Source organism: Lepidochelys kempii, chromosome 11 (assembly GCF_965140285.1).
Source record: "Lepidochelys kempii isolate rLepKem1 chromosome 11, rLepKem1.hap1, whole genome shotgun sequence".
NCBI lineage: Eukaryota > Metazoa > Chordata > Testudines > Cheloniidae > Lepidochelys > Lepidochelys kempii.
In genome coordinates this window covers 64,920,504-64,933,389 of record NC_136390.1, presented here as the reverse complement: position 1 = coordinate 64,933,389, position 12,886 = coordinate 64,920,504, and the positions used below count along the sequence as shown (strand labels likewise).

The following is a 12,886-nucleotide window of genomic DNA, read 5'->3' as shown; positions in this document are numbered from 1 at the left end:
AAGAGTGAGGGGGGATTTGACAGCAGCCTTCAATTACCTGAAGGGGGGTCCCAAGAGGATGGAGCTTGGCTGTCCTCAGTGGTGGCAGATGACAGAACAAAGAGCAATGGTCTCAAGTTGCAGTGGGGGAGGTCTAGGTTGGATATTAGGAAACACTATTTCACTAGGAGGGTGGTGAAGCACTGGAATGGGTTACCTAGGGAGGTGGTGTAATCTCCTTCCTTAGCGTTTTTTAAGGCCCAGCTTGACAAAGCCTTGGCTGGGATGATTTAGTTGGGGTTGGTTCTGCTCTGAGCAGGGGTTGGATTAGATGACCTCCTGAGGTCTCTTCCAACCCTAATCTTCTATGATTCTTCTACAACTCGTTCTGTGACTGACCCTGGGCAAAGCCCTTAACCTTCCACCTTGGTCTCCCCACCTGTAAAATGGGAGATGCTAATTATGTACCTCACAGCAGCACCATAAGGTATGTACTGCTGGTGAACTCTTAACAATGGAAACTACTGAGTACTCGGTGTGTTTATTATTGTTGCTTTATCAGAGAGACCTCTGATGAAGCAGGAGAATGCTTGCATCGCTCGCTGATTTGCTGCTTATGATGACTCACAGCAGCTCTTCAGTCTTCGGTGCTAACCAGTGGGAGGAAGACACTCACCTGCAGCATGGTGGGGAGGATCCACTGGTACCCACTGAGAGAGAAGAGATGGTTGAAGTGCACAGCGGTGTTGATGACAGTGGCAGCGTACTGCCTCAGCAAGGCACTGTCCTCTGGGTGCAGGATCAGGGCTCCATTGAAGACATTTAGGAACAGCATGATCTCATCCCCCCAAGGAAATTCACTGGGCATGCCGAGGAACATCTCCTCCAGGAGCTTAATCCACAGGCTTTTTTGAAGAGTATCAAGGCCAAAGAGTTCCTTCCCAGCTGCGAGAACAATGCAGGCAACATAGGAGCTAATTAATCGCCTTAGCCCAGCAAGGCATTCCCAGCCAGGTAACATTCCCGAAGACCAATGGAAGGGATCTGCTGAGCAATGGCCTCTACAAAGTTTCCTCCAGTCACCACTTTGGCTACAGGTGCTTTTTAAAGGAGGATTGAAGCAAATTAATCTGTGGTGCAACACCACTGAGGACAACAGATTTTGGCCAATTGCGTTTAAAAATAGAAAAGAGAAGTATAAAAGGGGCACTGGAGGAATGTGATGAATTATCACAGGGATTTATTAATCTTTAGCCTATATGTTTAAAATTCATTTGATTTTTCATTTCTCTTTTAAGTTAAAGCAGACCAAATCTTGCACATACCATTGGCAGTTTATCGGCTTTATGGATAAATACTATCTATTTTTTTACCCTTCAGGTTATCCCAGAAGGACATACACTGCTGCTTCTGAAACAGAGTGCTTTCAGTGCCAGCAGACGTCCAGTTGCATGACCTGCCAATGCTTACCACACAGTGAAAAGGGCACTCCAGGGCAGGGGTCTGTCTAATCCACCCCAGAGTTTGATTAGAAAACCTACTTTACTATCAGGGTTAACCTCTGAAATGGGACAGTTCCTAAATTCCTCTTGCAAAATTTTGCACATCTGCGCATCATGGCAGGAGACCCCACATTTGCACATGCAAGTTGTGTAACTACGCACATATATTCCCCTGTAGATATGCAGTTACCTAATTTCCACGTGCAATGTTGCATGCACAAATGCAGAGCTTGCACACTCCATACAAAGTTTGTGAGCACAGCTTTAGGTGCCTTAGCAGTGATTGTCAGTAATCAGAGTGTAGAGAGTGCCTGTAACTGAGGCACTAATCCAAAGCCCACTGAAATCAATGGAAAGCAGCCTTTCTTGTGGGTTCCTAATAAATGAACAGTTTTATACTGCAGCACCTTTACTGCAGTCACATTTATGTCCTAATGTCTGGACATCATGTTCCTGGGCAGGGTATTTTCTTTGAGATGAGCTAAACCTCTATTCTGTTCAGTCTTTCTGAGAGAGTAATAAGATTGCCTGAATGAAGCTGCTGGCGCCAAGTTCAATATGCAAATGAAGCCAGTGAAATCTTTGCCAAGTGCTTTCCCAGTACCTCGAGGATCACTGAAGAGGGAGAATTCTGCATCAATGGCACTCCGAGGGAAGGAAGGCAGGCGGAGAAGGTCCTCTTGGAGCATAGACACATGGGATTGCTTGTGGGCCACAGGGATTTTCTGGGTCAGTGATATGAGGAACAGCACCCGTCCTACCTCCTCCAGCTTGCGGGTGAATACCTAGCAGAGAAGGAGACACACACAGCAGAATCGCTCCAATCAGAAGGGGTTTTAAAAGAGTGTGACATCTTTAAAGATCAATCTTGTCACCTAAGTGCAAAGACAAAGTGGAAAGAGTGGGAGGCAAGTGCCCTGGATTAACTCTCCGTGAGTGCTACTGATACATCCTGGCTTATCAGAAGAGCAGGGACTCTGAGGATGGATTGGAGGCCACTCCCGTAGGTGGGGCAGGTGGGCCCAGTGACAAAGCCTTCACCTTTCTTCCCGGGGCTGGGTGATGACACCTTATTCTTCGAGGAGCTGATACTTCCACTGGTACATGATGGGATGGTCACTGCCCCATTATGTGGGATCAAGACCCAATGGGAGAGCCTATGGAAGCTGAGGTGAGAGCGAATGGAGCAAATGGAACACCATGAGGCATGGCAATCAATGCCAATTGCTACAGTTGTGCCCCAGGTGATGGGGAGCAGAGAATCCTGTCCCAGGAAGGAATATCTGAGAGGCGGAGCAAGGGAGGGGCAGAGGAGACGCTCCCAGGAGGGAGAAGAAACCACAAGTGGTAGTGTCTATTGCAGAGACAGGCAGACTTGTGGGGGAAAGTCATCGAGCAGGCTCCCAAAGGCCGGGGGCCGGTGCCTGGAAAGAAGTAATGTGGATATTCCTGCCTTTGAAGCTGAAGTATGTGGAGTTTCCCAGCCACACATATAAGAACATTTGCAGACCAATACAGCTAAAAGGATCCAGTTGGAAGGAATGTACACAGCCTTCTTCAGTGCCTTGATTGTCCCCGAATATGCAGCATGCCTGGTGAAATGACAACCAGGAGGCTTTCATGCCACAAGCTGCTCTTCTGGAAAAACGTGCCCCTCGCAGTATGAGGGGAGCCCTTTGAAAGGACAAAGAAGAGCCACTTCCAAGGATGTTTTTTGGCTGGAGATGCCCTGGTGGTGGTGAGATACCTGTTTCTGAATGAGCTCCTGACCCTTTTCTGGATGCATCTGTACCAGATTGAGCTGTGGAGACACTGACCTCCGGAAAGGATAAATATCCCGGACATAAGTCTGCAATGGAAGAGAATAACAAATCAAGTTTTTTAAAAATACCATTGTAACTGTAGCCAGAAGCTGGGACTGGATAACAGGGCATGGATCACTTCCATCTCTCTTCATGGACACTAAGACCCGTAATTTCCACAGGCCACAGCTCTGTATCAATGATGATACAATTCTGGCCACATATGGCCCTCTTGCTATATTCTGGCCACTCCCAATATTTAGGAAGGGATGAAGAAAGAACAAAATCAGCTGGACCAGGCCTTTGCCTCACCTTGTTGTAATGAATAAGGTTCCATCGTTTATCCATTAAAAAATAATGAGCAGACTGGGTTTCAGGTATGTTAAAAAACTCCAAGCACTCCTAAGGGGGAAGAAAAAAAGACCAGCTTGTTATTCATGAAGTAGGTTGTACAGAGACAAAGCGTTTTAAAACCAGTTATACAAGGACCATTCCCAAATGCCTTGCTGACGCCGGCACATTGTTCTTGCATTTAACACTTTTCTTTCTTTGTTTAAAATGTATATATCTATATATCTACACGCACCCATTTCAGCATTCCTAAAATCTGCTGGATTGACAGCTGTGGGGACTGATGTTACCTGTATTTATCCACAGAACAATTATTTCTGCCTCCAGACCTGTTCTGTCTCTATAGCCACATCATCATATGGGTATCATTGCCTCCATTACTACAAGACCTGAACACCTCACAGACTTATGTATTTATCCTCACAACACCCCTATGAGGTAAGGAAGTGCTGTGTTACAAAACGTGGAACTAAGGCTGAGAGAGACGGAGGTTATAGCTACACTTATGGCAGTGTGTAGACAACAGACACTTCACGATCACCTAGCATGGGTATCAATAGCAGCGTAGATGGTGAGGCACTGCTTAGGTGGGTGGAGCAGAGTGCCTGGCATGCCTGACCCCCCAGTGCCCTACACACCCAAGCAGTGCCTCCCACGTCTACACTGCTTATTTTCAGCAGCGTCGTTTGCTGCTGCCTCGCTGCTGCAGAGAAAGTCCGAGTTACTACAGAGAATTCTTCCCCAGGTGTCTGGCTGGTGGATCTCGCCCACGTGCTGAGGATCTAACTGATCACCATATTTGGGGTTGGGAGGAAATTTTGCCCCAGGTCAGATTGGCAGAGACCCTAATGATTTTTCACCTTCCTCTGCAGCCTGAGGCACGAGTTGCTTACTGGTATGAACTAGAGTAAATGGTGGATTCTTTGTAAAATGGAAATCTTTAAATCATGATTTGAGGATGTCAGTCACTCAGCCAGAGGTTAGGGGACTATTGCAGTAGTGGGTGGGCAAGGTTCTGTGGCCTGCAACATGCAGGCCCGCAATATGCAGGCGATCAGACTAAATGATCACGATGGTCCCTTCTGGCCTTAAAGTCTATGAAAGGTTCTGTCAGCAGGGAGGCAGCAGGGAAAGGCAGCTTCACCTTTCTCTACAGTGTATAGACGCAGCTTGCCTTTCACTGCAGTATGCAGCTACATGTACAGTACTAGTCCCTGTACTCTACACCTCGAAGCAAGTGTAGACATGGCCTTAGGCTATGTTTACACTAGCACATATGTTGGCAAAACTTTTGTCATTCAGGGGGATGAAAAAACTCCCCCCGTAGCGATATAAATTTTGCCGGCATAAGCACTCGGTTGCACAGCATTATGTCAGTGGGAGACGCTTTCACACCAACAGAGCTACCGCCACTCGTTGAGCTGGTTTATTACGTCGATGAGAGAACTCTCTCCCATCAGCATAATGCAGCTACGCGAGCGATCTTACAGCAGTACAGCTGTGCACTGTAAGCTTGTAAGTGTAGACATGGCCTGAGTCAGTGGCTCTCTACCTGTCCAGACTACTGTACCCCTTTCAGGAGTCTGCTTTGTCTCACATACCCCAGGTTTCACCTCACTTAAAAACTACTTGCTGACAAAATCAGACATACAAATACAAAAAGTGTCACAGCCCACTATTACTGAAAAACTGCTTACTTCCTCATTTTTACCATATAATTATAAAATAAATCAATTGGAATATAAATATTGTACTTACATTTCAGTGTATAGAACAACATAAACAAGTCATTGTCTGTATGAAATTTTACTTTGTACTGACTTGGCTAATGCTTTTTATGGAGCCCGTTGTAAAATGAGGCAAATATCTAGATGGACTGATGTACCCCCTGGAAGACCTCTGCGTACCCCCAAGGGTATGTGTACCCCTGGTTGAGAGCCACTGGCCTAAGTGACTTGCCCAAGGTCATATTGGAAATCTTTAGCAAAGCAAGGAACTGAACCCTGTCTGCCAAGTCCCAAGGCTAGCACCCTAACCACTGGATTATCCTCTTTCTCCTTGAAACGCTGATTTCTCCATTGAGGCAAAAACAAATCTGCAATTATCATGTGATGGAATCAGGACTACCTGGGCCATCAAAGAGTTCTTAGTGGAAACAGCTGTTTGGTTCATTTCTTGGGTAGGTAATAGAGCTGGTCAAACACCAGAACAAAATGAACGGACGAGTATGTCAGTGAATTGTTAACTAATTTATTTAGCAAATTGTATCTGATCTGCAGCACGCTGTTGGCCCCAGAGTTCCACTTGTGGGGCATTGGCTGGCAATGGGATCTCCTATAACCCTAGATACTGAGGATGGGGAGTACCCCACATTAGCCATCAGATCACTTCCCAGTTTATACAGTAGTGGTCACCCATCTTGAGATGGAAGTGGATATCAGAGCAGTATTCCTCCACCATATTGAAATCGGGGTGTTTGTAAGACTGTATTTCTAAAACTTAGATGTGACAGGCACAGGCAGCTATCAATATCAATATCAATATAAATGTATCAATAAACAGCTCTACCAAAAACCTCATTCCCACCTTCAGAAGAGCTTCAAATTGTGTGTCCTCATGCACTGGTAACTGGGTTGGGATGTCACACTCGTTCTGTCCATGCACTACCAAGGTCTTTGTGCCTAGAGTAAAGAAGAGCTGTCATTCTCTCTCCCCTCCATTCTCACGTAATTCATGTTATTCCAATGGGACTATTCACAGACTAAGGCCAATTGGTGAAATTCGCCCTGTGAGGAGCCAACACAAGTCCTAGGTATTTGGAATCCATTATGGAATACTTATACTCCCATATAATGAGAACTTATCTTTTCTAAGGAGTTACAATGGGTTTTAACTGTAACAGTTACACAAGGAAGAAATACATATAAAATGACAACTCCGTTTTTCACAGAGCAATTTCTTGTCTGGCTCGTGAAGATGTAGGGTTACCATTGTACACTCTTGGTTATTAACTCCAGGCATTGCCATTATTTACACTGGAGGGTTTCAAGTTGAGCTATCCCTGAGTGGCAGACTCTTCAAATGATCAGACGTGGCAGTCCTTCAGGGACTGATTGGCATATGGCTCCACACTGAACAGACTCTTCTGTTGTCATGTTTTGTTTATTTGCCTACAGAGTTCTGAAGGGGCTGTGAACTGTTCAAGAATTATTTTACAGAGCCCAAATTCAAGGAGGACAGGCTTAAAAATGTTGGTGATATTAAGAGAGAGCTTCCACTGACCTTCTTCCAATGGATCTCAAACCGGCAATTCTATATTTGAGGGGTGTAGGAGCAGTAAGCAAAATAGCAAATATAGAAGATAGGTAAAGGATCCCAGCTACGTCTTAAAAGATTGTACATGTCCCTACCTGGCATTGAGGCAGTCACCAGCAGTTTTACTTCACACTGCTCCTTCTTCATAGTCTGTTTGAGATCCTTGAAGAAAAGGCCCTCTACATAACCCACCACTTCCCAAAGGAAGGTCAGTGTAGCTGAAATGGCGTCCATGCCCCATTCACATGGAGTACGCACAAAGTACATGATCAATCCCACCTGCAGGGCAGAAACAAAAAAGTGGCACTCAAGCTGCTTTTGTATACACATCACATTGTTTTACTGGCATTAGTCCTGCTTCAGCCAACTCCATTATTCTGGGGAGCACTCAGTCTGTGACAAACCCAAGTCAACTACGTGGCTCAGTAAGACAGAGGAATTTGTGATGATCATTTATGTTTGTACTGTCGTAGCACCTAGGAGTCCAGTCATGGACCAGGACCCTGCTGTGCGACGTGCTGTACAAACACAGAATAAAAAGATGGTTCCTGTAGCGTTATTCGTCATTCATAGAAGACTCAACCTGTCAAACCTAATGCTTGAAAGTTCATGTCACTCTGTCCGACTATGCCCAATGTCAACTTTCTAACTCCTTCTGTTCTGGGTGAGTATGGGATGCCACTGATGTGTGCTGAGGGGCTGATCCAGAACAGCCATAATAGCTAGGATGGGCACTGGGCAGACGGGTGGGTAGGGAAGAAACCACCATGGTCCTTTATTCCCTATCTCTATAGAATGGAGGAAAGGGAGGATCTGTGCAGCAGTGTATGAGGACCAGGGCACAGGCAGTCATGCCTAGTGGTTGGAGTCAGGTGCCAGAAACTGGAGCTGGAGATTAGAGCTGGAGACAGAATCAGGAGTCAAGCAAAGCCAAAGTCAGAGTGAGGGGCAGGGTGGAGGAGAGGGGACCTGGAGCAAGACAGGAAAGCAGGAATTTGCAGCAGAGGAGGATCTGGGATAAGGAGGGCAGGAATAGGCTGGGAGGCAGGAACCAGGAAAATGGCAAGCAAGCAGGCAGGGTCCAAACTGGCAGTCAGCCAAGCATTCACCTAGTTGGTCTGACAACTTCTTGTGCCTCCTTCTGGCTTAAGTAGCATGTCCAAGCCAATCAGTGGGGCTGGACGTCTCCCCCAGTCAGGAGCTTTGCGGGCAGAGCTCTTGTTGAGCTAGACTTCCACTAGCCCCCTTCCCTACTGGTTCTGGTGAGCTGCTTGGTGGTGGCTGCAGTCTGAGTACTGCCTGGGTATCTCTAGGCTTAGGATTGAGACACATGATCCTTCACACAGACTCTCCTGGAGTGCAGCATAGGGGGTAAACACGTTGCATGGTCTCCCCCAGCAGAACTCCAAAAGGGTTGTGTGCAGCTGTGGGTTTGGCACGACAGGGTAACAGTTTATTTCACTCTTTAATAAATATGGGGGGGAGGGGAAATGGAAGCCTGTCTGAGCCAGGTGATCTACACTGACAGCTAGAGGCTTGATGTGCATAAATTGTGTGAGCAAAACCACAGGGCACTCTCTCCTTCTAGATTGTAACACTTGTGCTTTAGGAAATGAGCAGCCAAAGATTAGATTTATGGACTGTAGGCTGGTACTGGGAGCTACTCACCAAGTAGTTAAACAGGATGTGAGACGTCTGGGCAGGGAAGTCTCCGATGTTCAGTAGGAGCTTCCTCAGCATGTACATCAACTCATCCTGGAAGAAGAGCAAGAGTTTTTAATTTCCATCACAAAATGGCCTACAGTTTCCTTCCTTCCTTTCTCATTCTCATTCTCTCTCTCTCTCTGCATGAAATGGAACCATATGCTTAGGAGAAGAGTACTTAGAATTCTAAGTGCAAGTCCAAGGCCATAATGAATGTATTATCTAGGTCAGTGGTTCTCACTGTTTCGCACTGTGGATCACCTTCTTACCTAGAGATATCACCATGGACATCTGCCCTGGCAACCTCCTAATCCTGTCGCCGTACCTTCCCTGCAGCAATGCGAGTTCTTACTTACAATGGAAAAGTGCTATTAGGACAGTATTGGAGAGAGTATATGAAAATTAATTCACTTTACTGTGATCACTGTCACTTCTTGGTTACAGTCCCCATTTTGGGCCAGATTCTCTGTTGTTTTTTCCTGTGGGCAGCTCTAATGTGTGTAGGCTGGCATAGGGATCACCCACCAGTTGAGGATAGACAGAGCACATCACAGTCTGGCAGTGTCATAGTGTACAAGCCTGCCTGGGACCCTGGGTAATACTCAAGTGGCTAGCCTGTGCTGTCGCCCATTTTGCTGCAGCTTCACTGCTACTGTTATCTGAGGTAGCTAGATCAAAGCTGGCTCGGGTATGTCTACATATGCAACTGCAGTGTAGACATCACCTGTATTTGTAAAGGTTCCCCAGCCCCTCACCTAGAATCCCCTTCAACAGCCATTGGTGGCCTCACAGCAGATTCCAACTTCCTACTGGTGATCAGGGCTGCAGGGGAAAGAGCTACTTTTTCAAGTCTGGATGTTTAACAAGCATCAGTGGCTGACTGGGCTGAATTCAAAGGAAACTTCCAGGTCTTCCCTCTAGCCTGAGTGAGAAGCTGTAAAAGTGGCTAGGCCTCTGTGCACAGCCATTAAAAACAGAGGCAAAAAGTATCTGACCATCCTTTCTCCCGGTTTTCTTTTTATTCATTGTCTCATTAACGCAGCAAGTGTGAGCAGTCAACTTTGATATACATGTGATGGTCAGGTGAGAAGGATGGTGATATCGCTATCTATAGTGATATCATCATTACTGGGACTCTGATGATATCTGCTCAGTGTGCAGCAGCTGTCCAAAAAGCAAACAGAATGCTAGGAACCATTAGGAAAGGGATATATAATGAGACAAAAAATATCGTAATTCCGCTGTATAAATCCATGGTACCCCCACACCTTAAATACTGTGTGCAGTTCCGGTCACCCCATCCCACAAAAAAGATACATTAGAATTGGCAAAAGTACAGAGAAGGGCAATAAAAATGTTTAGGGGTATGGAACAGCTTTCGTATGGAGAGACTCTGTTCAGTTTAGAAAAGAGATGACGAAAGGGGGGATATGATAAAAGCTCTGTAAAATCATGAATGGTGTAGAGAAAGTGAACAAAGAAGTCTTATGTACCCTTGACGTAACACAAGAACCCAAGGGTCACTCACTGAAATTAATAAGCAGCGGGTGTAAAACAAATATAAGGAAGTATTTCTTCACATAATGCACGGTCAAGCTGTGGAACTCATTGCCATGGGAAGTTGTGAAGGACAAAGTATAACTGGGTTTGAAAAGAATGAGATACATTCATGGAGGATAGGTCCATCAATGGCTATTAGCCAAGATGATCAGGAATGCAACCCCATATGCTCTGGGTGTTCCCAAACTTCTGACTGCCAGATGTTGGGACTGGATGACAGGGGATGAGGATCACTTGATAAATTGCCCTGTTCTGTTCATTCCTTCTGAAGCACCTAGCACCAGCCACTCTTGGAAGAGAGGCTACTGGGCTAGACGGACCATTGGTCAGACCCCGTATGCCTGCTCTTATGTTCTTATTTATATGGTGTCCTGGTGTGCACGGTGTTGTCTATGTTATTATTTATATAGCGCTACAGGGGTACCTGGTGCTCTTCATACAAACAAAAGCGACAGATCCCTGCCTCATAGAGTTTACAGTCTAAACCAGACATAGCACAGAAAAGGATTATGATGATATGTATTAACTACTTATGTTAAACAATCTGTTCCACCTTGTATTTAGCTGTGACACTCTGATTAGTACAGTTCCCAGACCCGAAGAAGAGCTCTGTGTAAGCTTGAAAGTTTGTCTCACCAACAGAAGCTGGTCCAATAAAAGGTTTTACCTCACCCACCTTGTTTCTTTAATATCCTGGGACCCACATGGCTACAACACTGCAAACAGGGTGCTGAATGTCAGGCCTGTACTTCAGGGAGGGTTAAACAGAGTGGCTCCGATGAAGCTAGGTTCATCTGCACCAGCTGAGGAAACCTAGCTCAGTAGGATTCAGGACTAAGAGACCTAAACAGAGTCAGAACAGGACCTTGGACAATCAGGTGGTGTAAATCAGCATAGCCCCATTGACTTGATAGGGCCTACACTGATCTACACCAGCCAAGGATCTGGTTGTTAGTATTCTAAGCCATCTTATAGTAAAGATTGTTTTACCCTTTAAGTGATTTTACTTGTTCCTGTATTTTTGTGCATTAAGTGATGGCTAAGCTCTCCTTTAATATGCTCTGGGAAAATATGTCTATACTGGGAAAAGGAGAACCTACTTGTCGGTTGCTTATTGTGAGTTTCTCCAGGAAATGCCGTAGAACTGTAGAGGGATCTTCAATCAAGCAGTTCCATAAGACCTGCTGGGCCACGGCACTCACTATACAGGAGGAAGAAAAAGAACTAGTGAGAACCTCATCTTCAGGAGAAGTCTTAAAGGGGTATATTTATATTAAAATGTTTGACGTCTACCAGCAAACCAGAGAACCATGTGCATCTACAGAATTGACACTCAGATGCATGATTACATATGGTCAGTTAATTAAAAACTGCAAATATTGTTGTGAATTTTTTGTTATTCACTAAATCATATTGTTTGTGGCTACTATTTGAACAGATATTGCGTGTTTGTGAAAGGGTTACTAAATCCCCCAAATGTCACCAATTTTAGCATAAATGATTATTCATCTTCAAATTTACATTAGCAGCACATTATTCACTGTTTTTCTGTAATTCAGCCATCTAACCAGGAAGAAGCTCAATCAATACATGATTTGAGGGGCCAGCCACACCTTATAAACGATGAATAACAAATAGTAAATTAAACCATTTGTAAATGTCTGAAATATTTCAGAATAGCATCAACCCCTTCATCTGAGAATACTGAGGAATAATAAACACAAAGGAAGCTACAAAGGAAGTGACTATTTCACAAATCTAAAAAGAAAGACTTGACCAAGTAGGACAGGAGCTTTAGTTGTCCAAAAGAGAGCATCGCAAAGAAAGAAAACATAAAATAATAGTTACACATATTTATATCTAGGACCTATTTATAAATGGTTTATAAGAGGTTAATATATGATTAATAGATGTTTTAATAAATAAGTAATTGTTATGGAATTTGACAAGCCAATAGTGTACGTTGCTTATCATCATGGCTTATAACTGTGAGGCAAACCCACAGCTGAACCAGGGTTGCTCACTCAGCTATAATGACTCCTGCCTCCAGCAAACCCTGCACTGACTCACCCCTCAGGCATGCTGCAGCAGCCTATCCCTGAGCAGGGCCCGGGTCTGATGACCCCCAGGTACAAGTATTTCACCCTCACTGCCAGAGCAACAAGTCAGTCTATTCAATAGCACCACTGGACTAGGAACTCTCCTGCTGCCTCACAGTGTTAGACTCCCTAGGCTTCCACTCTGCCTTGATCCTGTCCCTGTTCCTGCCCCAGCCTTGCCCAAAACTTGTTCCAGCCTGCTTCAGCCTTGTCCGTACATTATTCTGACCCTGCTCCAGCCTTGCACCTGCCTCCTGAACCCCAGAACCTTGGACTGACTTCAACCCAGCTTCGACCTTTGGCCTGCTTCCAGACTCTGAGTGCAATCCTGATTTGGCTTGTTTACGGACACAGACCTTGGTTCTGACCCATGGCCTGTCCCCAGACCCTGGTTTAAGTGCTGCCCTCTGCCCAGTCCTGACTCTGTGGCTAGCTTTGACCCTTGGAATCTGTTCTTGACCACTACTCCAACTACCAGGACTCACGGCCCAGAACCAAGAGCCTGTCAATAGCAGTTTATAAAACTTTCTATAGGCTTATACCCATCAATGACACACACTGTTTATGTCCGTAA

General features: G+C 45.3%; 1 protein-coding gene across 14 annotated transcripts in view; it reads right to left on the bottom strand.

The window, feature by feature from the left end:
- Positions 1 to 12,886, bottom strand: part of UNC80 (unc-80 subunit of NALCN channel complex) — a 188,877-nt gene that overhangs the window by 48,922 nt on the left and 127,069 nt on the right. For all 14 annotated transcript variants that reach the window (XR_012154378.2, XR_012154377.2, XM_073306697.2 and 11 more), the window contains 8 exons: positions 11,314 to 11,414; positions 8,618 to 8,704; positions 7,045 to 7,228; positions 6,221 to 6,315; positions 3,596 to 3,685; positions 3,229 to 3,330; positions 2,086 to 2,266; positions 656 to 924 (listed from right to left, as the gene is read on the bottom strand). Coding sequence is in view for 12 of the 14 variants with exons in the window: in XM_073306697.2 (XP_073162798.1) it covers positions 656 to 924; positions 2,086 to 2,266; positions 3,229 to 3,330; positions 3,596 to 3,685; positions 6,221 to 6,315; positions 7,045 to 7,228; positions 8,618 to 8,704; positions 11,314 to 11,414 (1,109 nt within the window). In the remaining 2 variants the exon portion in view is untranslated. The remainder of the gene's footprint in view (positions 1 to 655; positions 925 to 2,085; positions 2,267 to 3,228; positions 3,331 to 3,595; positions 3,686 to 6,220; positions 6,316 to 7,044; positions 7,229 to 8,617; positions 8,705 to 11,313; positions 11,415 to 12,886) is intronic.